General features: G+C 46.2%; 1 protein-coding gene across 1 annotated transcript in view; it reads right to left on the reverse strand.

The window, feature by feature from the left end:
* LOC123503644 (hemicentin-2-like) overlaps positions 1-24,408 on the reverse strand; it is a 232,601-nt gene that overhangs the window by 41,459 nt on the left and 166,734 nt on the right. Inside the window, 3 exon segments of the mRNA XM_045253578.1 lie at positions 5,650-5,925; positions 9,369-9,482; positions 20,621-20,814. Coding sequence (XP_045109513.1) covers positions 5,650-5,925; positions 9,369-9,482; positions 20,621-20,814 — 584 coding nt within the window.

Below are 24,408 nucleotides of genomic sequence, written 5' to 3' on the forward strand. Positions count from 1 at the left end.
GTATTTAATTCATAGGGAGAGTAGTGGTGGTGGTGGTGATGGCGGCTGTGTTCCTTAGTAACTGTCCAGTGCACGCGAGTACTGAAGGGGACAGATGCTAGCAAGGAAAGAACGAGAAGTGCGTGTGTGTAGGCGCAGGGAGAGTCACATGGAGACCTACTCTGCCACAGGTGTTGGTTGTTCCTAATGGCAGCGAGTGGTGGTGGTGGTGGTGGTGGTGGTGGTGGCGGTGGAGAGAAGGACAAAGAAGAGGAGGAGGAGGAGGAAAACAGTGCAGGCGACCTAATGTTGGGGCACAGTGGCCGTGCATGCCTAAGTTAATGAGCTTCAAATGTTTACAGTTGTAGGAAGGCGAGAATGGTTGGTGGGGGTGAAGGATGGGAGGGGAAGGAAAGAGAGAAGGAAAAAGGAGGGAGGTATGTGACAGGAAGAAATGGAAGGACTGAGATGGGAAGCTGTGATGAAGTAAAGGAGAGGTGGAGGTGGAGATACGAGGTAGTGATGGTGAGTGAGAGAAGTAAAGAGGAGGAGGAAGTGATGCTGTAAGTAACAGGGAGTGGGGAGTAGTGAGTGGGGAGCGGAGGGGAACGAATGACCTTGTTCGCAGAGAAGCCGTTTCCGAGGAGTGGTGGGCGTTGGTTGGGTCGCTCGTCAGTGTGGTTTATTTGCCTGGTTTGCAGTAAAGGGGAAAAAATAAAAAAAATTCTATGGGAGGGAGGACACCAACTTAAAGGTCTCTGCGCACATAGAGCCACGAGGGCTAAAGGGACTCTTGATGATAACAACAACGATTATACACACACACACACACACACACACACACACACACACACACACACACATTCCATATACTCACGCCTTCATTTTCCACGATTACTCCTGAGAGAGAGAGAGAGAGAGAGAGAGAGAGAGAGAGAGAGTTGGGTGGAGAATGGGGGAGAGGGACGGAGCGGCTCATCCGATTCGAAACATTTCCGGCGAATGTTTGGCTTGTTGGTGTCTAGGGATTTTCTGTGCGCTGCAAGTGACCTCCATTGCTGAACGAAAAGTTTTAATAGCAAAAATTCAAGTCGGGATGAGCCAAACTCGCCTCACCGGCTCAATAGGCGTCAAAATAACCATGAAATGATGTTTTATGTCATTTTAAAGTTAATGGCCGTGAAAGTTTTGAAGCTTCTCTCAAAGGTTTGGACATTCCTCTGCTGGACACGAAAGGCTCAGCGTGTCGCGGCATTCAGGATGAAAGCAAATGAAAATTAGGTACAGAATGAAACGTGCCAGGGAAATGTGTGTGTGTGTGTGTGTGTGTGTGTGTGTGTGTGTGTGTGTGTGTGTGTGTGTGTGTGTGTGTGTGTGTGTGTGTGTGTGTGTGTGTGTGTGGACGCCCACCCGTTTGACTTTCGCTGAAGCAACTTTAAAAGCTTTCTACCAGTTATGCGTCCACAACTCAGCGTCTCATTGCCTGTGTTTTGTTTGCGGAACTCTCCTTCGACCGTCTGTCCATGCCCTTTCCCTACCTCCAGCCACTGACACACACACACAGACACACACACACACACACACACACACACACACCGTTCAAAGCTCTGGGAAACAAACCACTCCTAAACTTCTTGGTTGATCGTTGTTCCTAAAAAGATACGATAAAGTTGAAATGGCGCGTTATGACATTTTCCTCCTATGTGATTCATTATTCACACACGATAAATTTTCCTCAGACAATGGTGACGTGCAGCACAGTAGGTCCAAGATGCTTCCTTACTGCACTTCATTATTAGTTAGAGAGAGAGAGAGAGAGAGAGAGAGAGAGAGAGAGAGAGAGAGAGAGAGAGAGAGAGAGAGAGAGAGAGAGAGAGAGAGAGAGAGAGAGAGAGAGAGAGAGAGAGAGAGAGAGAGAGAGAGAGAGAGAGAGAGAGAGAGAGAGAGAGAGAGAGAGAGAATGGAAATCCGTGTTTCATTAGCAAAATATAAGGATAAGCGTATAGTCTATAATGAACGCCATTAAATATAAAACCATCTAGTTTATTTATTTGTTTGTTTTGTTCCCTGGGTAATTCCTGTTGCTTTGGTGGCGGCGGTGCGGGGCGGGGCGGCGCGGGGCGGGGTGACACGGGGCGGCTTGTGGGGGCGGCGCTGTTAATCCCGGGAGTGAATCCCACCTTAAGTTGGACAGAGATAGGAGGCAGCGAGGGCCTGGTCACGACAAGCAATGTTCTGCAAGTAAAATGTGGACGCCGCGGGCACTGGTAAAAGGGCGCAGAGCAAGGCATTCCCGTGCACGCCGCCGCCATTACTCACTGTGAAGCAAGGGGGCGCGAGCGCGCCCTGCTCGCTACACTGTTTGAAACACGTCAAGCAAGAATACTGACGAAGGGAAGGAGTGCATCAGTCACGCCAGATGAGGGAGGATGTCTGTACCGCCATCTTGACACTACAGATTCATCCCAAACAAGAGTGAGAACACACATCCTTAACTTCTCCCTAGTCCGTACCGTGATGCGAAGCGAGCCTCACCAGATTGGCACCATATTGTGTTTTCACTTTACTCTAGCCAAGCATAACATAGATTAGTCCAACACAAGCCCACAGTTAGACAACAGCAAGAAGCGTTTCAACAGGTTAAACAACTCTGCCAATAGCACAATCATTACACAGAAATCCTAAAATCCTTGTTAATCATTTAGCGTTACGGCAATTCAGGAGTCACGGATTACATCAACCTGAAATACTGCGTCATCTTTCTTTCCTCCATTGTTTTCATTTTCTAAAGTTTTCTTATTTATTTATTTTTTGAAGCACCGTGTTTCTATCAACATGTCACTCTTAACAGTCAGTCCCACGTGTTTCCAGTTTTAGTTTTTGTATTCTTTTTTTTTATTTACATATCACTCTTCTCTCGTTCTCTATGACACCTTTCCTTTCCCCTTCCGTCACTCAACACATTTTTCACAACGTTGCCAAGTGCTGTCGTTGTCCCCTGCAAGGCATCTCTCTCTCTCTCTCTCTCTCTCTCTCTCTCTCTCTCTCTCTCTCTCTCTCTCTCTCTCTCTCTCTCTTTGTGCCTCTGTTTACACAATATTTTTTTTTTTTTTGGTATTCTCATGCGTTGTTTATTCTTTTACTGATTGAACAATTCTTTCTCCCTCTGCATTTTTTCCCTTTCCTTTGTAACTCCACATTTCCTTTTCTTTCATCTTCCTTTCTGTACACATTTTTTTCTACTCTCTAGACCTCCTAACCATTTAAGCCTCTTATGGTGGACTTATCTTATGCTAATCTCTTCCCCCATCTCTCTCTCTCTCTCTCTCTCTCTCTCTCTCTCTCTCTCTCTCTCTCTCTCTCTCTCTCTCTCTCTCTCTCTCTCTCTCTCTCTCTCTCTCTCTCTCTCTCTCTCTCTTTCTCTAGCAGTACAGAGCGGAAACAGCTCCAAGGCGGGGCCAAGGGTCGATGACAAACAGACCTTTTACATGATGCAATCGGAAATAATGAACAATAAACGAATAAATTAGTTTAAAAATGAGCAATGAAATAGACTCGTGGTGTCAGTAGTGGATGTTTACACTATTGCAATACACAACTAACATGAGTCAATTCATGCATCCATTCATGAGTGTAGATTGGTTGCCACATTGCGCGCAATGTGGCGGTGGTTGTGGGTCGCCTCTTGAAGGGGAGCAGCCAGACCAGGCCAAGATGACGGTGACTACATCAAGCCTGACTGATGACAAGGGTGTTTACCAAGCTTTGAACACTACGGCAGCAGCAGCGGTGGCTTAACAGTATCGGGTAGGCCAAGCAACAGCCCTCGCAGTCATCCTCTTACGCTAAAGTTCCTTTTATCCAGCGCCTGTCAAATGTGTGTGTCCTAAAGATGCAGCGTCCACAGTCAGTCAAGAGGCCATAAAGGAAGGTACATCGTCCTCAGAAGCCCTCATAGCACTGCACCAGGACGCGCTGCACACTGACATCCCAACACATCACACATCAAAGGCTGACGCACTGACACACACACACACACACACACACACACACACACACACACACACACACACACACACACACACACACACACACACACACACATGGTTCGATTCCCCGGCCGGGTGGAGATATTTGGGTGTGTCTCCTTTCACGTGTAGCCCCTGTTCACCTAGTAGTGAGTAGGTACGGGATGTAAATCGAGGAGTAGTGACCTTGTTGTCCCGGTGTGTGGTGTGTGCCTGGTCTCAGGCCTATCCGAAGATCGGAAATAATAAGCTCTGAGCTCGTTCCGCAGGGTAACGTCTGGCTGTCTCGTCAGAGACTGCAGGAGATCAAACAGTGAAACACACACACACAAGACTCTCCCATTCCCAGCGCTACGTTCGGGAAGGGAAACAGAAAGATAAGACCGGGACATAGTGACTAACCTTCTCTCTGGTAGAAACATCATTCCACTTAGATAACAATTACAATGTGAATGATATAATGTACTCATTATGTATGCAGCCTGGAGAGTTTTATGAATAATGGTCAAACATTACTTCCGCGTGTCCAGCGAGTCACTGAGCTGCTGACATTCTGCTGGGGGCCATTCCAGGCCAGCTCATTTATCATTTAATTATCTACTTACTTATTCATATATTCTGTAATGTGATTTCCTTTTATCATGAAAATTTATAAACAACACAAGATAATATGCACAACATATCTCCACCTCTCCATGGTGCTGCCGTGGTGCTGCCGTGCTGCTACGTAATCCAGCAGGCGTGCAGGCAGTGGTCAGCTCGCGCCAGCCAGAATCAGAAATTCACTTCGCAAAATCTCACCAGAAGAGTGAGACTTTCCTTTTTACTTTTCATTCAATATTGAATATGCAAATAGAAAGTACAACATTAAAAGTATCTGTATTTACCACTCGTCTCTTCATAACTTTAATTTTTCTGCTCCTCAGTGCAAGATAAATAAGTGAATGGAGCAGATTTCTGTCTGTCTTTCCTCCTATTTGAAAAGAAGAGAGAGAGAGAGAGAGAGAGAGAGAGAGAGAGAGAGAGAGAGAGAGAGAGAGAGAGAGAGAGAGAGAGAGGCCTACACATGTGCAGTGGGCACACTGACACACAGAGTCAGCCGTGTCAATATTCTTACTGTTCTATTTCTATAATTTGAAATCTTCTCGCACATATTTCATGAAAACTGTCTTCTAAGCTAATACCGTTCACCTTGGAATCATGAACAACTTACGCTGAAAACCTTACATAGATTGTTGTCAATACATTAACGAAAGGCACTGAAAAATACAAAATATGAATATACTGGTGCGGTGGAAACAAGAGCAAACAAGACCATGCTTGTAGTCTTGTAGCAACGCCCCGGTCTCCAATCACCCTCATACACACACATAAAAAAGCAGCAATAACATAATGATTAGTAAAATGCAGAAAGAGGAGGCAGGAAAGAACAGTAAAAATGACAAGAAAAACAAAAGAAAAAATAGAACAAACAAGAAAATAAAATATGAACGGCAAAACGAAATGCAAATAATAACACACACACACACACACACACACACACACACACACACACACACACACACACACACACACACACACACACACACACACACACACACACACACACACACACACACACACACACACAGGCGGTACTCACTGTAGAGCTCGAGGAAGAGGGAGGCACGAAGTGGTTCAGTGATGTTGTTGTTGGAAGCCCGGCAGGTGATGTTGGCGCGGGCGTAGTCTCTGGTGAGGGCGGGGATGTTGAGCACCGTCCGCACGTAGCGCACCCCCACACCCACGCCCATCGTCAGCACCTGCTCGTCGCCCTCCTCGTGAGACGCCAGCAGTGTGCCGTCCTCGCCCACCGTCACGCTTCGGTTAGACAACAACTGCGTCCCTTTCCACCACGTGACCTCTGGCGGCGGCCGACCTGGCGGAGAGAGACAGAGAGGGAGAGTAGTGACGAGTTTACCAGAGAGAGAGAGAGAGAGAGAGAGAGAGAGAGAGAGGTAAACGATGCCGGATGAGAAGTTAGGAGGGAAGAAAGACAAAAATGGACAAAAAGAAAGGAGACAGGCAAAACGAGATAAGAGGAAGAATTAGAAGAGTCAACGAGAAGAAAGGACAGGAGACAGGGAGGGAAGTCAAAGATGAACGACTGAGGGGTGAGAGGAACGGAAGAGGCAAGGGATGAGAGGAAGGAAGAGAGGCAGGAAGGAGGATAGGAAGGGAGGGGAGGTAAAGAGAAAGAGGAAAAACTAACTAAACAGAGACCGTCGGGACTGACTTCAAAAGAAAAAAAAAAAAGGAACGCTGAAACAAGGAATGCTGACCTCGGATAAATTTTTTTTTTCTTTTTAAGGAAGGAAAAAGAGAGGCTGAAACAATGGGGACATTTTGTAGCAATAGGGAAATAAAACAGATATATAAAACGAAGAGAGAGAAAGGAGCGTTGAAAGAGCAGGATCAAGTGCAAATATAAAGGGAAGGAGGATGGAGGTGAGCACGCATGAATATGTAAATGACAAGGAAAGGGAAGGTGACCACCTACTATAAGGAGAAGACTGAGGAGTGAAAAGGAATTACAATTATTTTGAATTAACAGGAACGCAAAAAGGAAGAAGGGAAAGAAAAGTTTAATTAGTCGCAAAAAAATGTGATTTATTCATGAGAATTCCGTGCAAAAACAATATAAAGTGGCAGAACGTGACAGCGCTGGCAGTGGCGGGAGGTTCTCTGAATTAAGAAACAGATGCTGGGAAGCGCAGCAATCAGTGTGTGTGTGTGTGTGTGTGTGTGTGTGTGTGTGTGTGTGTGTGTGTGTGTGTGTGTGTGTGTGTGTGTGTGTGTGTGTGTGTGTGTGTGTGTGTGTGTGTGTGTGTGTGTGTGTGTGTGTGTGTGTGTGTTTGCTCAAAGGGGGAGGGAAAGCAATATATGATGATTAATCAAGTAATTTGTGGGACAACAGTCAAATCCGATTAGCAAGGGGACGCTTACAAAATACGGCAGTAATCTGAAATGTCATCAATATGATATACGGATGAATTGAAATAGTTTCACGCACAAGGGGAACAAGAATCGCATTGCACGTTAATTTTCGATTCCCCTTGCCCATTCCGAGTGTAAAATGTATTACTATCTTTGCGTTAAATGGTGATGATTCGATTCTAAACAGAGCATCAATTATTTTCCTTTCCAATATAAACTTTTCACCTTGTACCGTTCACGTTTTAGTTGTGCAGTGTTGTGGCGGGAGCGAGGTATTAGTAATAGTGGTGGTGGCGGTGGTGGTAGTAGTGTTTGTGCTAAATATATGATGATTTACCATTAACATATTCAACAAAGATTCATAATATACACCAGCCCTGTGAAGAAGAGGAGGAGGAGGAGGAGGAGGAGGAAAAGCTATAGTGTATGGGTAGGAAAACGTTATATTGGTGTGTGTGTGTGTGGATCCATGACGTTACTTTTCCCTTATAATTATCTGTTCAATTTACATTAATGTTCCTTAATGTTTATGACTGAATTCCTTACAGACATTTTTTTCTTTGCAGTGTCTGCCTTATTCATCCTTATTGTGTTCCCACACTTTGTTATATTTACATTTTTTATTATAATATTTCATGTCACAATTTATTCACTTCATCACTGGCCTAATTTTTCCTTGTCAAATTTCCACACGTGTCTCCATTTGATAAAGTTTAATGTGCCCTTTCTTTTTCCAGTGAATTTTACGTCGTATATTAAACCTGAATGAATAATGAGACCTGACACGTGTGTGTGTGTGTGTGTGTGTGTGTGTGTGTGTGTGTGTGTGTGTGTGTGTGTGTGTGTGTGTGTGTGTGTGTGTGTGCGCGCGCGTCTCTCTCTCTCTCTCTCTCTCTCTCTCTCTCTCTCTCTCTCTCTCTCTCTCTCTTGGTGGAACAATAGAATAGAATTTTCAGCTCAGCCCGTTGTGGATAAGACGTAAGGTATAAATGGAGTGTTTCCGGCAGGTGTATTTCTGGTCAAGGCTTCATGAAGTAGTACAGGAAAGGGGAAGCAACATGCTGAGGGAGCTTCACCTAACAGCTGAGGAGCCAAGCGGTGGTGTGTTCTCGCTTCCTGTTGTTGGCAGTTGTGTAAGATTACTAAAAGAGACTTTGTAGAAAAGTTAGTAGCTGGAATTTTGTTTATTACTTTTTAATACAAGATTATAGCAAAATGTCTTTTACTTTTTTTTCATCGTACCAGCTTGAAACGTCTGTCTTCCAATAAAAAATATCAAGACAAAGTTTAGAAAGAAATTAGTAACCCAGCAGATCGTCCTTAACGGGATCCGATCCAGCGAACGCACACGTACAAAGGGAGTGTGATTAAATAGACATCAGGAAAACTTCCTAATGAGAAGAGTTTGAAACATTTTATAAAGAAATTAAATGAATTACAATGGTCAGCAGTTTGAAGGCTTGGCTCGATCACTCTCCACTAGGAAAGGATTATGTTCATCTGCCTACACCCAAAAGTATAAATTAATTTCTTTTATACTAGTGTGTGTGTGTGTGTGTGTGTGTGTGTGTGTGTGTGTGTGTGTGTGTGTGTGTGTGTGTGTGTGTGTGTGTGTGTGTGTGTGTGTGTGTGTGTGTGTGTGTGTGAAAAGAGAAAGTTTAAGAGACGAAAGAAAATAAGAGAAAAGGGAGAAAATGGATGCAGTTGACGACTAAGAAGAAGAAAGAATAAAAATGGTCAATTGAAGGGTGGGAAAAATGAGAAAAGTTGAGGACGGAAACTAGGAGGGAAGAAAGAGGGGAAGGAAGAATGAGGGCGAAAGAGGAACGTGTAGGAGATGTGGGAACGGAGAGCGAAGATAAAGTGTTATTATGCAAGATTTAGGAGGACGCCAAGCTAACTTTGCTCGTCCCGCAGGTAAAGTTAGAGTAATTATCAGGAGCAAAAACAGCACCAAAAAAGAAAACCTCCCCAATTAAGGTAACTAACTACTGATGACCTGATAGGACCTGATGGGAAGGCAAGGAGCGTGAGGGCGGGTATGGATGATGGAACGCAACACTTACCTGACACCCAACACACTCTCAGGGCCCGTATTCTGCAACATTTTTAACCTCACATCCACTATTTTCAAAAGGCCCTTGTTGAAGCTACATTGATTTTCATATGTGTTTTTGTGATTCTAGAGTTAGATTGACAAAATTTCTACAATGTTAACTGGCGAAATGCTTTTGATAGACAGTCGTGCATGTTGAGAGAGCAAAGCGTTTGTGAATACGGGCCCACATCCGATGCAATACTTGATACAGTAACGAACACTGTCCCAGTTCCCATTACACATCCAACACACCCATCACAGACCCAATACACACAATGAGTACTCACCCCCCGATGCGATGCAGTACAGGGTCAGCGGGTCACCCTCGATCAGTGACCTCAACACTCCACCGTGGACAGGATTAGAACTACTGTCCAGGAGCACCAGTCGCTGCGGCACCACTGCGGGGAAGGACGGGCTTGGTGACTAGTGGCGTGTGGCAGTGTCTGGGTATTGCAGGGGTGGTGTGTAGTGGAGTGAGTGTGGACATGGTCTATATGTGATGTGGTGTGTGGCTCATAGGTATATGGAAGTGGTGATGAGGATGGTGAGTGTGTATAATGATCTATAGGAAGACTATCGTTTCATAGTTTAGTATACATAAACACACACACACACACACACACACACACACACACACACACACACACACACACACACACACACACAAAGCTATAACGATGACATGTTTATGGTGAGACACAGCAACAACAACAGTGACAGCAACAGCGAGTATCAGCCAAGGCATTAGTGGTCGAGGCGCGGCACTCATCACTCACCTCTAATTGTTCCCGGAAGAGCACCAGGACAGCCGGGAAATCAACTCAACTTGAGACAGACTGAGGACAAGTGTAGTGCACACACACACACACACACACACACACACACACACACACACACAAATGGACGAACGCAGACTAAAGCTAATGGGATAAAACTTCAAACAAATGAGATATACACGAGACTGAAAGGAAAAACATTGCTAACGATGCAGTAGTTGTGAAATGAACTCGACGCCTCATTTGTTGCATGCCACACACAGATGACACGCACATAAAAGCGTCCGGGTCGTTACCTGAGCAGCGTGGCTATTTTTCAGTGTGAAATAGATGTGGGTTATTTCTTTATGGCTCTGGAGAATGTTCACAGCATGTGAGTGAAAACCTGAAGGGATACGAATCTTTCCCTCACTCTCTTTACACATATCAAAGTCTCGCTCGACAAAATTCCAATACTCTCCACTGTCACATTCCCTTACAAACAATGAACACACAGACGCATGCAAGACTTCATGCACGCGAGCGCCTCCCGATCTGGCTTCCTCCACCCACAAGTCACATGGAACCAAGGTACATAAAAACACGAAGATACGAGGAACAACACAGAATACTACACAAATTCCAGAGTCAATCCTTCTCAGCGTCTCGAGCCTCACATAAGCCGCGAGGAGTTTGCATGTGTTCAAATACTGGAATGTCGTAAGTAAAGAAGAAAGAGAGGAATGCAGGATGGGGCAAATATGTACGAGTGTTATGCAGGTGAAGCTGAAAGCACGGTGAAAATATCTGCTCCGTTGTAGAACAGTAGAAATACGTGCATACAACATTCCCAATCTGTAACACAAATATATTTCACCTCCCTAAACTCACTCACTAAGTAATCAGTACTAAATAGTTAAGAAAAAAAATTCAGTTTTCTTCTACTTCCTCCACCACTTCAGATCTGATCTATTGTGCTTTTCTGTCAGCCTCCATCATTCCACCTTCAGTGCCGCGCGCCACTACACCAACAGCCCACAACATAAAGCCCTCAGCGGTCTAGTCTTTGCTTACATTCAAAATTCCAACACTTTCTGTGCTTTCTTTAAAACTTGAACACTTTCCAGCTCAGCGCTAAAGCCACCTGGCTTCGAGGACACATTATTCTACCTCATAAAGAAAGAAAAGAAAATGAGGCACAACTATATTTCTTTTGAGACTCTCCTCTTTATCCCAGCCAGGAACTCTCTCTCTCTGTGTGTGTGTGTGTGTGTGTGTGTGTGTGTGTGTGTGTGTGTGTGTGTGTGTGTGTGTGTGTGTGTGTGTGTGTGTGTGTGTGTGTGTGTGTGTGTGTTCTCTCTCTCTCTCTCTCTCTCTCTCTCTCTCTCTCTCTCTCTCTCTCTCCCTAACGCGTTATTTTATAACTTAATCCCTCTACCGGATTTTTTTATTTTATTTTTATATATTTTATACCCTGCCTTTTTTCATCGACCATTCACTGAAGTGAGCTACAGCGCAGCACCTTAATGCTCCCAGCCGCCCAGCACAGGTGTGTAGTTTGGTTGTTGCCAGAATGCACTATGAGTGTATAAGACGTAAGCACAGGTGTGTGTGGTGAGGTGGTGAAGCCAGCCATGCAGTCATCATCACCCTTGCCTCGCCGTGGCCGCCCTCTTCTCGTGGCCGTTATCACGTCGCCGGGTGAGCGTCTGGCCAGGGAGGTGAAGACATAATTAGCGTGGAAAACACATCGGTGCTATTACCTGGGCTTCGTGGTAATTATAAGAGGTTAATGAGGCTCTCCGGAGAAGGGGTGTCATTCGGGCAGCCTCGATCTTGATAATTGCACCGCGAGAACAATGTTAATGAGGACTAAACCAACGTTTGGGGGTTTGTTCTTTCCAGTTATAATTACAAGACTTTAAGGACATAACGAGGTTATTAGGCGGGCGGGCACATAATGGGATCTCGTTACCAGTGTTGGGTCAATGCGAGAGGGCGCGGAAGACTGGCGGGGAGCGAGTGAGGAGCCTCGAGAGCCCTCCAGGTCATCGGGGCCGAACACGAGGCACTGGGAAGCAACACGCCGGAAAAGGCGCAGAATAGTAACACACAAGCTCTGGCTTGCATTGAAGATCACGAAGGAGAGGAGCGGTCCGCTGGGAGGTGACGAGGACACCGACAGTACGAGGAGGCGTGAGGACTTGCCGGTGTGAAGAACGCATGCGGAGGAAAGAGAGGGTTAGAGAGATGAGAAAGAATGTATGTTGAGGTGCAAAAGAACTGCTGGAATGGTGCAAGGAGAAAAGTTTGACGTGGATGAGGAGGAAGAGGAAGACGTCACTGGAGTGCTGACTGGGACGAAAAGGTGCAGTGGCAAGAAAAAAAGCTGAGTGCAATGACGTGAAGGTGTTAAAGGAATGAGGACAGTTGTAATAATTCCTTGAGGGTGATAGAACATGATTAGGCCACAGCTAAGGAAGACTAACAGAGATGGAGGAGGAGACCTGGTGTGGATGGACATTGAGAGGGATGAACTCGCCGGGTAGTGAGCATATAAGGGTGGGTTGAATAGGGAAAGGGTAAGGACAAGTTGAAGGGTAGTCTGGAGGGCTTGAAGGATCCTGGGGAGAGAGCATCCGGTGAAACAGAAGCAGCGTCAGGACAAGAAAGATTACATATGTGTGAGGGACACTCAATGGGAGGAGAGGGTTACATAATGCTGGAGTCAGGATTGATGCTCTCTTTTCTGCATAATCTCTCTCCACTAGTGTGTGTGTGTGTGTGTGTGTGTGTGTGTGTGTGTGTGTGTGTGTGTGTGTGTGTGTGTGTGTGTGTGTGTGTGTGTGTGTGTGTGTGTGTGTGTGTGAAGCAAAGGTGAACACAATTCCCATAATTCACTAATCAATACTTGAAATTTTACCCTGAAATGCTTCAAAAGACATCTGCATATAACAAACACAGTTCCTGCTATTCGCGAGAGTGCCAGCAGCGTGTCAAATCCCGCCACTGTGAACCTGCTACACACTAGTCTATTCTTCATAAAGATAATGCTCAGCTGAAGCGTTGTTGTATCTTATCTAGCGCTGGAAGCCTTCATTGAAGTAGTAAGTGTTCTGCTGTCTCTGAGGCTTTCACTCCCGTCCACTCACTCATCGTTGTGTTCATTATGCATGGTGTGCTTCTTGCTAACTTATCAGCGTGGTGGTCATTCGCACTCCTTTCATAACAAAATTGCATCATGAGATTATCATTTTTTTTTTATTTGTCCAAGAAAAGTTGATGTGACTCTTGCTTGCCTTCCCTCACACTAGCATGTTGCATCACTGCATGGTTTGATATCACTGCTATTACGGATCCCTCGCCACTAGTGTGTCAGCTGCACTGTTCCCCGCCATGGCTCTGCTGCATGATATTCGCTAAATGACTTCTCAGTCACTGTGTTCGCCTTCTTGGAGCAGAAGCGAACAATTCCATTTGCGATTATTAGTGTTTGTCGACATTGAAGTGTTAACAGACTAATAATAACTTCACGCGTCCCTCTTACAACTTTGCTCGTTTGTGAACAATACTCTTCGGTAAACATAAAACTTTGTCGTGGTAAAATCGCATATGAAGAGAAGTAATAGTTGGTGTATCGCTTCCCAGCACAATACAACTTTTCATCAACTGTTCCTTTTTTACTTAAGAAAATAAATGAAAATACATAAGTAAATAAATAGATAAAATATTACATTGCAAGTGATCAGTACCTAGTTAGCATAACCGAACTTCAACTATTAGAGCAGTTCACGTGTGAGTAAAGTATTTCATTGTATTTGGGACAGCTACTGAATACACACTCATTATTATGCTTCATTATAACAAAACCCAATAAACACTGCGATGCCTTCCTTCACTGATCCCTGCCGGTCAAAGCCTTTCAGAGCAGTATGAACAGAGCAGGGTTAGAATTAGCATTGTTATGTTATATGTGCTTGCTTCTCTGGCCACGCCAATCAAACGTATCAGACACTGAAAACCTGCTGTGTGACGCCACGCGGGGATAACTGATGGCTTAATTAATTAATGAAGCAATGGGGGCTGGGCTGCGTCGCGGCTACCAAGTGCCCCTCCACACACGCCACAATCTGCTCACCACGAAGGCAACACAAGGGACTCTCAGCTCATAGACGCCATCTTAGCATCATTGAAACACTGCAAGACACTAACAGTTATTTATTTTGTCCCACTGTCTTGTGTTTACTGAAGATGAACACTGGCAGAGGACAAGTAAACCGTGACTCCTACTATTTGTGGCTTGAATGTTAGGTTGCTCATAGTGAATCACGAAAGGAAGCCAGAATACTCTATACCTTTCCCCCATTCTCTCTCTCTCTCTCTCTCTCTCTCTCTCTCTCTCTCTCTCTCTCTCTCTCTCTCTCTTTCTGGTTCTGTAAATTATGTAGCAACAGTGACGCGCAATTAATCACAACGGGCATTATAACACACCCGTTCATTAGTACCTCCAATCAGACAGACAGATCCTGGGTGGCGGAGATGCATCACGTGTTTACCTTCGCGTGCCAGTATTTATTCAGAGCCCGCATGTACTAATGGTGATATAATATTGCTACTGAAGAATGAGTGTGATCTGTTGGTCTGTTTAATGAGAGAGAGAGAGAGAGAGAGAGAGAGAGAGAGAGAGAGAGAGAGAGAGAGAGAGAGAGAGAGAGAGAGAGAGAGAGAGAGAGAGAGAGAGAGAGAGAGAGAGAGAGAGAGAGAGAGAGAGAGAGAGAGAGAGAGAGAGAGAGAACACACGTGGGTTAAGTAACAAATCGTGCCTCTTCACAGCACGCCACGAAGCAGGAAAGTGTGCCGTGCATCCCCAGCTCACTTTCTTTTATAATTTGAGAGTGAAGCGCGCAACATAATAGCTCCATAAACATATGCTCCCCTTCTGATTGCGTCTCAAGTTCTCATATTAATTTTCTACTTCAGAATCTGGTTTCCCTCTCTGCTCCTTCTGCACGCTGGCCGACCTCTCTCCCTCCTTCCTGCCCGCAGCTGTTCTGTCTGCACCTTTCCTCCCACACATTTAAACCCTGAAGAAAAAGCAGCGACACCGAAGAGACTACCACCACCGCCACCATCACCACAACCACCACCACCAAAAACAACATGAATGACAACGACAACGCTCCCTGAAACGCACACACACACACACACACACACACACACACACACACACACACACACACACACACACACACACATACACATTATATTATCACTAACACTTGAAAAAAAAAGTTTATAAAAAATGCAAACCAAATATAAATTCCAATAGTATCAACTGTTTAATGACAACTTTTCCCTGTGTATTTTTCAAAGGAATTCGACACACTACGATCATCAGACCGGGTTGTGCAGAGCTGTGACTCAATGTGTGTAGGATCATTCGATGGGAACGTGTTCCCCTCACGTACCTAAAATGTGACCTGTCTACTTTCTTAGCTGCCTACATCCTGCGTCCATAATTCATCCATCCACACGTATGTACGCACACAGTAAATATTTGCTTACGAAATTTCAAAGCCTCTTCATGCTTACAGTCTGAAAAAAAAAAAAAAGACCAATATTTGCCTGGAGTGAAAAAAAGACGGCTGAGACGAGCGTGAAGGTGAGGCGCGGAGGGGCGGAGAGCTGCCCGGCCACAAGTGGGCCTTAGTGACGGGTGGCGTCAAGGCGGAGGCTTTGCTGAATGGGTAAAGGAGGAGACAGACGAGCTAGAGGGAATTCATGACGGTGCTTTACGGTTCAGCAAGAGACGCGTAGAAGAGCAAGGAAGCTGCCATAACGCGCCACCAGATTCGACGACAGACGGGAGAGGGAACATTGAAGAAAAACTCTACTGCTTGAAGAGATGGTGGGGAATATAATATATCGAGAGAGAGAGAGAGAGAGAGAGAGAGAGAGAGAGAGAGAGAGAGAGAGAGAGAGAGAGAGAGAGAGAGAGAGAGAGAGAGAGAGAGAGAGAGAGAGAGAGAGAGAGAGAGAGAGAGAGAGAGAGAGAATTATCATTTACCAGTATTTACATTTTTACTATTAATCATCCGCCTTGCATCTGATGAAAGTTAAGAAGTAGCCCTTAAAAATTAGGTGGAAAGGAAAGAAGGAAGGCCTGAGAGGAGAAGCAATATTGACTTAGTGTCTTAGATGAGGCACGAGGCGGGGCCAACTTGTGCTGTGGTGTGGAAATATTTGGCCAAATCAAAAGGGAGCTTTAAAAAATCTAGCAACTTCTTTCCTACTTTAAATTCAAGATATATCACATAGCAACGTTCATGTTTGCCTCAAATACCTACCGTAATATCAAAAGATATATACTAGGCGAATATTGACAGGTCTTATTTGATTTTTCATTCACTTATTTCTCCATTTCATTTATCTATTTTGTAAGGGAAAGGACCATACGAAATTGAAAGAAAATGACTAAGCCACAGACACTTTGGCGAGCTAACCCAAACGTCCACAGAACACTGGACGCGGCGCGGTAGTCTCGAGGGGCCATCAATTTCACAAGGAATGCCCTTTCCATCCTGTTAGTATCTGTTGGGAGGTGACAGGCTCTTCCGGGCCAGCCAGTGTCCGGGACAGACAAGGGGGATTCCTTCCCTGAGTGAAGGATTAGCGAGAGGCGAACGAGAGAAGCGTGGTGTGTCCTCGGTAGGTGAGTGTATGTCGTCAGGCGGTAAGAGAGAAATTGTCCAAGAGGTCTTGTTGTTGTTGTTGTTGTTGGTACTGGTGGTGGTGGTGGTAGTGGTGGCGGTGGTGCATTCTTTTCTCTCTCTCCTCCAGGCGTGTGAGCATTAAAGTGGTGGGTGTGTCGTCGAGGCAGCAATGGCAGGGGCGAGGAGAGAGTGCGTATCGCGTGTTGGCATTCCACACCAGCTGACGTGGATACTGTGCCTCAACAATTGTTTTGCCACAACATAAGTCACAGAGATTTATGTCGAGTTCCTCCCTTCCTCTCTATCCATCCCTTTGTTTATAGAGGTGTGTGTGTGTGTGTGTGTGTGTGTGTGTGTGTGTGTGTGTGTGTGTGTGTGTGTGTGTGTGTGTGTGTGTGTGTGTGTGTGTGTGTGTGTGTGTGTGTGTGTGTGTGTGTGTGTGTGTGTGCCACCATTGTGTGTCGGCACCATAGCACGAAAGTTTTCACTTGTACAGTGCAGGTGGGGCGGAGACGAGGCAAGGCAAAGCATACCTTCCTACAATAAAGAATGGTTATAATATAATTCCTGGAAGATCCCACAAACCACAGCCTTAGATGGAGTCCTCCAGAGACAAGCAAAGGAGCCACGAGGAGTATTTCAGCAGACTACAAGCACTGCAAGGTGATACATGGCTGGTGTGCGGCCAGTGGGGAGAATGGTCGCGTCAGAGACTGTTCCATCATACCAAAGCTTTTAAGTATGAGTAGTTGAAACCCAAATCATAACAAGCTTCGTATTCGGGCATACTAAACACAGCCACCTCCAGGTGAACACTCACTTTCACACAGGTCTGGAGCCACGCACTCCCAATCCCGGAGGTCCGTCCCACTCAGCAAGATTACAGACTGCCTCGCACTTACATGGCATCACGCTGCAACCAATGAGAGCTGCGTATGCTTCCACTCTTTCAGTCATCACTCTTGTGTAATGCACACAATATTACACGTGACTGCGACACAAAGAAGGAACAAATTTCACAGCTCGTTTCCTCCCTCAGTCTCCAAGAGTAAACTAAATGCTACGTGAGAACTGGGAAAACAGCTGCCAGGATCATCCCCTACCAGGCAGAACCAGCCGGTGAATACACCAACAGACGTGCCACGCCTTCCCATGTCCCCCACCCCTTCCAACCCCTCCCACACGCACTGAACACCTAGTTATTTATTTTATCGACACCACCTTTTACATTCCTGATTTAATTACATATTGCCAAACCTTTCCCTCTCAATGCATATAAATGCATTGGCGGCACAATGCTATTTCAATTACACAAACACAATGATGCATTTTATACGTGGAGGAATGTGTGCGTTGTGCTATCAAGTGTTGATGTGTGTGTGTGTGTGTGTGTGTGTGTGTGTGTGTGTGTGTGTGTGTGTGTGTGTGTGTGTGTGTGTGTGTGTGTGTGTGTGTGTGTGTGTGTGTGTGTGTGTGTGTGTGTGTGTGTGTGTGTGTGTGTGTGTGTGTAGGTGGTACTACTATATATGAAGCCCGTGGTGGAGTGTGTGGGCGGCAGCATTTGTGATGATTCCCTTTGAGCCACAGTGCCGCCTCAGTACCACCTCAGCCTCCAAACACTGACACCAAAAAGAAAAACTCGCCATTTTGAGCCACACGGAGATGTGCAGAACGTGTCCAGCCACAGCAAGTCCTGAATGTGTCCTGATGTCCTGAATGAGCCACACGCGACCCACGCAGCCAAGCAACGGGCAGTTATTACCCACACAGGAGGAAGGTTTCATGTTTTTCTTTGGTACAAAAAACAGCGGATATGGAAATAAAGAAGAAAATTCGTGAAGTGAACAAAAATCTGTATGCATGGCGAAGATCCTTTTTGAGAGAGAGAGAGAGAGAGAGAGAGAGAGAGAGAGAGAGAGAGAGAGAGAGAGAGAGAGAGAGAGAGAGAGAGAGAGAGAGAGAGAGAGAGAATTAAACAAACGAAAAAGAGAGGAAACAATATAAGCTGAGTATAACATATTGAAGACTTATAAAGGAGAATTGAACCGTGAATCTTTAGCCTCTACCTCACTAAGACAATGAGCTGCCTATCACTACATCCAAAACTTCCATATACTCCATACAGAAAGAGAAAAGCCCAAGTAGAAGGCAGCATCTCTGAACACGAGACAGGGCACTTAAATGTATCCAGCACCATCACGCAGACGCCGCCACGCTCACCCACCGCACCTCATTACCTGCGCCTTGTACACAGCCTCGTGAACCACTGTGATGGCTGCAGGCGTGTGTTTTACTACCCAGCCAGCTTCGTATTCCCACGCCTTATTACTCCCTCTGTGTCAGTGGAGAGAGAGAGAGAGAGAGAGAGAGAGAGAGAGAGAGAGAGAGAGAGAGAGAGAGAGAGAGAGAGAGAGAGAGAGAGAGAGAGAGAGAGAGAGAGAGAGAAAAAAAACATCCATAACCTAACAAATGTGGCGGAAGAATATTTAAAAAGTACAAAGCAATGTAGCGAAACACTATGAGAACCTTTACAATTACCCTGAAGTCGAGGCATTAAGTGGTAGGAAAAGTGAGTCAAAAATTACCCCTCGCGGCAACAGTAAGCACCCCAGTTCTACTCTGCCTTTATATTCCGGCCTCGCTCTTCACCTGCACCGCCCGGGTCTAAAAGAGGAGAGATTAACGCAGCGGAAAAATGCATTATATTCTTTTTAGAGAAACGCTGCTCCTGGGAAAGATAAAAGTGTCTTAAAATGCTGCCACGGACTTAAGAGTGTTTAAGCAACGCGAGTATCTTTCCTTATCCTCATCCTGGGAAGAAAAAAGACCAAATTAAGTTAAACCCGACCAAAAATTTTCTTTAATGTTTTCTATTTGTTATGAACGATTTCACCTGGTAGAGAGAGAGAGAGAGAGAGAGAGAGAGAGAGAGAGAGAGAGAGAGAGAGAGAGAGAGAGAGAGAGAGAGAGAGACCTTCAGTATGAGTGTCGTGCTGTGTCCATCAAAAGCAGCAACACAGCAACACAGCTGATGAATGGTGCCTCATGACACACGGAGATACGTTACCTTCATCTATGTATGGGAGGAAGATATGGAAGCTCCGGATGCTATCCATTACAAATCCCAGTAGTAATCACAGCTCGGCATATGAATAAATAAACTGTCTTGGTGCGGAAGATTAAATGAGGTGCGTGTGTATGTATGGTGGGTGGTGCCGAGATCCTCCTCCTCCCTCTCCCTCTCCCTTTCCTTCTTCGTCTCCCACAGCTTAGCTGGGCAGCGTCATCACATAATATTAGCGAGGAAGTTTGAGGGTTTGGTGGCGCATCTATCGACATCCTGGTCTGCTGGCGGAGCGGGGCAATATATTCTCCTTCATATCGCACCTCTACCTGGAGTATCTTAAGCCACATGTCTCCGGCACACGTTTCCGATAACTTGGCGTTGAGTGGAGGAGGAAATCACCTCCCTGGCCCCTCCCGCCGCGGCCGTGACCTCGTGCCACGGGTCATCAGGCGTCGCTATGTCACGCCTCGCCGCCCCGTGCCGCTCAACGCACACCCTTTGAAGAGGACGCAGATGATAAGACGCAGGGGTGTTACGGGGTGCGCCGGCGGTGGCGAGCTCCTGCACCTTTTAATATTCAGTTAAATCATCATCTATATCAAGGATGTTTGCCCTGATAGTGATAGAGGTTATCATCTATTGAAGATTTGTTGCTCGAGCTGATGGAAGCAACAGAGTTTTTTTTTTAAACAAAAGAACATTCTCTCTCTCTCTCTCTCTCTCTCTCTCTCTCTCTCTCTCTCTCTCTCTCTTCTAGAGGTGTCGGAAATGTCCTAATTTGACTGAAGACTTCCAGGACATCACCGAGAGACGACTTGTGTATGTTCATTCCTGAAGGGCGTCACAACATTCACGGCAGGTAATTACAAGAGCGGCTTCTGACATCGCATCTCACCTTTAGTTTGGTCTCGGCCAATAGCTCTCTTACACAAGAAATAAATGAATAAAGATAAATACATAGAGAGAAGAGGAGGAAGGAAAACTAGTCTTGTTCTCCTTACCGTACACAGTGAGCGTGACGAGGGTGGAGCGGGTGGGGGACACTTCAAAATCCACCCTGCACTTGTAGGTGGCGGTGTCAGAGCCTCGCGATGGATCAAGAGTGAGGCGAGCGCCACTCGGGTCAGGCTTCAGGCGCGTCCGCATGCTGGGGTCAATCATCTCCTTGCGCCCTTCACCCTCCCGCAGGTCCAGTCTGTCAAAGGCACCAAAGGAAACACTTCACCTCCTGCCACTGGTATACTGATACACCATGCTAAACACTACGTCTCTCTCTCTCTCTCTCTCTCTCTCTCTCTCTCTCTCTCTCTCTCTCTCTCTCTCTCTCTGGAACGTTCCCTAAGAATCGTGAACATGGAAACATTAGGGTGTCTTTGTTACCATAAGCTTACAAGACTTACACTTTGAAAGTTCTAGAAATGTACAAGAATAGGTTTTATACATCTTTTACCTTATACTAAACTGTTCTGTTTAGATGATTAGGGCTCTACAATACACGCACAAACACACAGACACACACACACACACACACACACACACACACACACACACACACACACACACACACACACACACACATTTCTTCTCATTTCACATGCTAAAAGAGGCTTTTAATTCTAGCTTTACAAAACTATAGGGCCTCCACGATAAGGTGACGGGCGTGGGAATTATGCACGCCGCCCTTCCCACTCAACCCACTTTAGTATGCACGACCACACAAATTATAACTCGTCACCAAATTGCTCAACTAAACATTGCGTTTTCTCAACCCTTCCTAACTCAAACATTCTGGATCACTGCTCCTTTATGTGTGATAATTGTTGCCGCACCAGCGCTATGCAGTGCAGTGAGTGGGTGTGGCACAACTCACTGTCATCACTCTGCTCACTCAATACTCAGCCAAACAGCTGCCCCAGGCACCAGCAGTAAGTTCATGGTGGTGGTGGTGGTGGTGGTGGTGGTGGTGGTGGTGATGGTGGTGATGATGATGATGATGATGATGATGATGATGATGGTGGTGGTGGTGGTGGTGGTGGTGGTGGTGGTGGTGGTGGTGGTGGTGGTGGTGGTGGTGGTGGTCCTGAAGGACCTCAGAACACCCAAAACAAGAACTAGAACTTTCAGAAAAGAATGTTTTAATAACAGTTTGACTAGAGCAAGATGCATCAAGTGTACATTTAGAATAGTGACTGCAGGACTTAGAATTCTGACAGAAAACTTGAGTTGGCATCGCAGTGGTTATCACCAAAGCTGCTTCAATCACACATACAATGACAATAGACGAGAATGGAGTCAACTCATTGAGTGGCAGCTTAGCTGATAAAACTGATGAGAACATTCAGTTACCACAGAGATATAAGGAAGTCATTCCAAATTGTCAAGACCGTGACATAATCATTCATTGAATACTTTCCTTCTATTGGAGCACTGCCATAACAAATCCATGTGCTTTAAGAGAGAGACTGAGAGAGAGAGAGAGAGAGAGAGAGAGAGAGAGAGAGAGAGAGAGAGAGAGAGAGAGAGAGAGAGAGAGAGAGAGAGAGAGAGTGTGTGTGTGTGTGTGTGTGTGTGTGTGTGTGTGTGTGTGTGTGTGTTTCACTGTATGATCTGCTGCAGTCTCTGACGAGACAGCCAGACGTTACCCTACGGAACGAGCTCAGAGCTCATTATTTCCGATCTTCGGATACGCCTGAGACAAGCACACCACACACCGGGACAACAAGGTCACAACTCCTCGATTTACATCCCGTACCTACTCACTGCTAGGTGAACAGAGAGAGACACACCCAAATATCTCCAGAGAGAGAGAATCGAACCCCGGTCCTCTGGCTTGTGAAGCCAGCGCTCTAACCACTGAGCTACCGTGTGTGTGTGTGTGTGTGTGTGTGTGTGTGTGTGTGTGTGTGTGTGTGTGTGTGTGTGTGTCTGTGTGTGTTTAATACATTCTTAATTCCATTAATCAGGGACTAGTTGTTTGTTGGTTCAACTTTTAAGTTACGTTCCTTGTGTACACTCGGAATTACATAATGCGGCGCTTAATTCAGCGTGACGCAAGCGCCGGTTCACTTCGATCGGTATACAAGTAAACCGCTCAAAAAAACACTGTTATAAGTTATAGATTTCTGGCACGGCGCAGAGCACGGAGATGGTGACGAGAGCCGCACGATCTTAATTAATTTCTGCACGCCTCGGCCTCCTCCTCCTGCTCCTTCTCCTCCACTTCCTGCTCATCCTCCTCTTCATTTCCTTACTCCCGTCTACCCATGACTTCATCCCACAGCGGCAAATCATATATAACCTCACTCTCTTTTCTCTCTTGCGAAACCTATTTTGCGCTGCCTGACTGCTGCTACTGCTGATGCAAATGGATGAGTAGTGGTGTGACGCACGCTCCTACACTCAGTGGTTGAGCGTGACAGCGGCAGGATGAATAAGACACTTTCTTATGGAGGGTGCACTGCGTGCGGGCCTGAGTCCCTATGCAAAGCAGCTCCAGTCTCTTAAAAAAGCTGATGGAAAAGCCGAGTCGAGATCCAAGATTGTCGCGTCACGCTGGATATGAAAATTCTGGCGATGATAGAATTGGAATTCCAGCTTGTGGCTGAGGCGGCATGTTTGGTGTGTGTGTGTGGGGGGGGAGCAGCGGGGCATTAGGGCGACAGGTAAGCAAGGTCACGCTCACCTGTGTAGCCGCGGAGGTGACTCACCAGCAAGGTCACGCCCATTTTTGCAGGCGGGGAGCTTTATGGTGAGCCGTCAGCCGGGGAGCAGCATTGCGGGGAACTTTATGGCGAGCGTCAGCTGCGGAGCCGCAGTGTGGGGAGCTTTATAGTGAGCCGTCAGCAAGGATGCAGCATTGCGGGGAGCAGCGAGTCACACTCTGGCCGACCTTCCTTCACTCAATCACGAAGCTCACATGTCAAACTTTGGCCTTCATTTAAGTCTCCGCGTTACTGTGTCAAAGAAGTTTTCTTAAATCTTTAGGACGCTAACTTCTTTCTTGCACCAGGTCATCCTCCTCCTCCTCCTCTTCCTCTTCCTCCTCCTCCTCCTCCTCCTCCTCCTCCCTCCTCCTCAGTGCGATCCATCTCCCGCCTCCCACCATCTCGGCCTCCTTCCTTCACACAGTCTACGAGGAAACTTCCCGTCTGACTCTGCTACACTTCCTCCCAAGCCATCTGTCTTGTGCCGAGCGGCGCGTGGCGGGCTGTCGGTAAGACCTGCACGTCTTCCTGTGAGCCTCTGCCTCACGTTCTCCCTCACCTTTCACAGGGCTAGTCACCAGCGAACACACTGTCTGCACTCAACATTGAAGAGGACAAGATGGTCGTGGTGTGGACGGCGTGTCGGGCCGCTGGAGTGCAAGTTCTTGTTTCCTAGCAACTCACGACGGAGGTTCGTTCTCTGCACACTGTGCTTACCTACATAAGTCTTGGCCTTGGTGCTTCCCTGGCCTCAGAAAATCAATCTTTCAGTTTCGTGGCCCATGTCGCGTTCATTATTTCAAAAACATGTAGGATAAAGAAGAGAAAGGTTGCATTTGTAATCTCCTTCCCTTTGCCTAAATGGCACCGGAATGGAATCTCGTCTATCACGGACATGTCCACGGTCTTGAAGGAGCAGGACTGATGGACACTCAGGTCTTCCGGCCTCGCTGGCTCTCCATCTGACCTGTGTTGACGTGAACTGACGGAGCACTCCAGGCCACGACATGAAGCTTCAGGACATAAATGGAGGTGTTTGTTGGACAAAATACATGTTCTCCCGATTTTTTTCCGCTATTCTCGAT

The sequence above is a fragment of the Portunus trituberculatus genome, chromosome 14 (assembly GCF_017591435.1).
Source record: "Portunus trituberculatus isolate SZX2019 chromosome 14, ASM1759143v1, whole genome shotgun sequence".
Classification (NCBI taxonomy): domain Eukaryota; kingdom Metazoa; phylum Arthropoda; class Malacostraca; order Decapoda; family Portunidae; genus Portunus; species Portunus trituberculatus.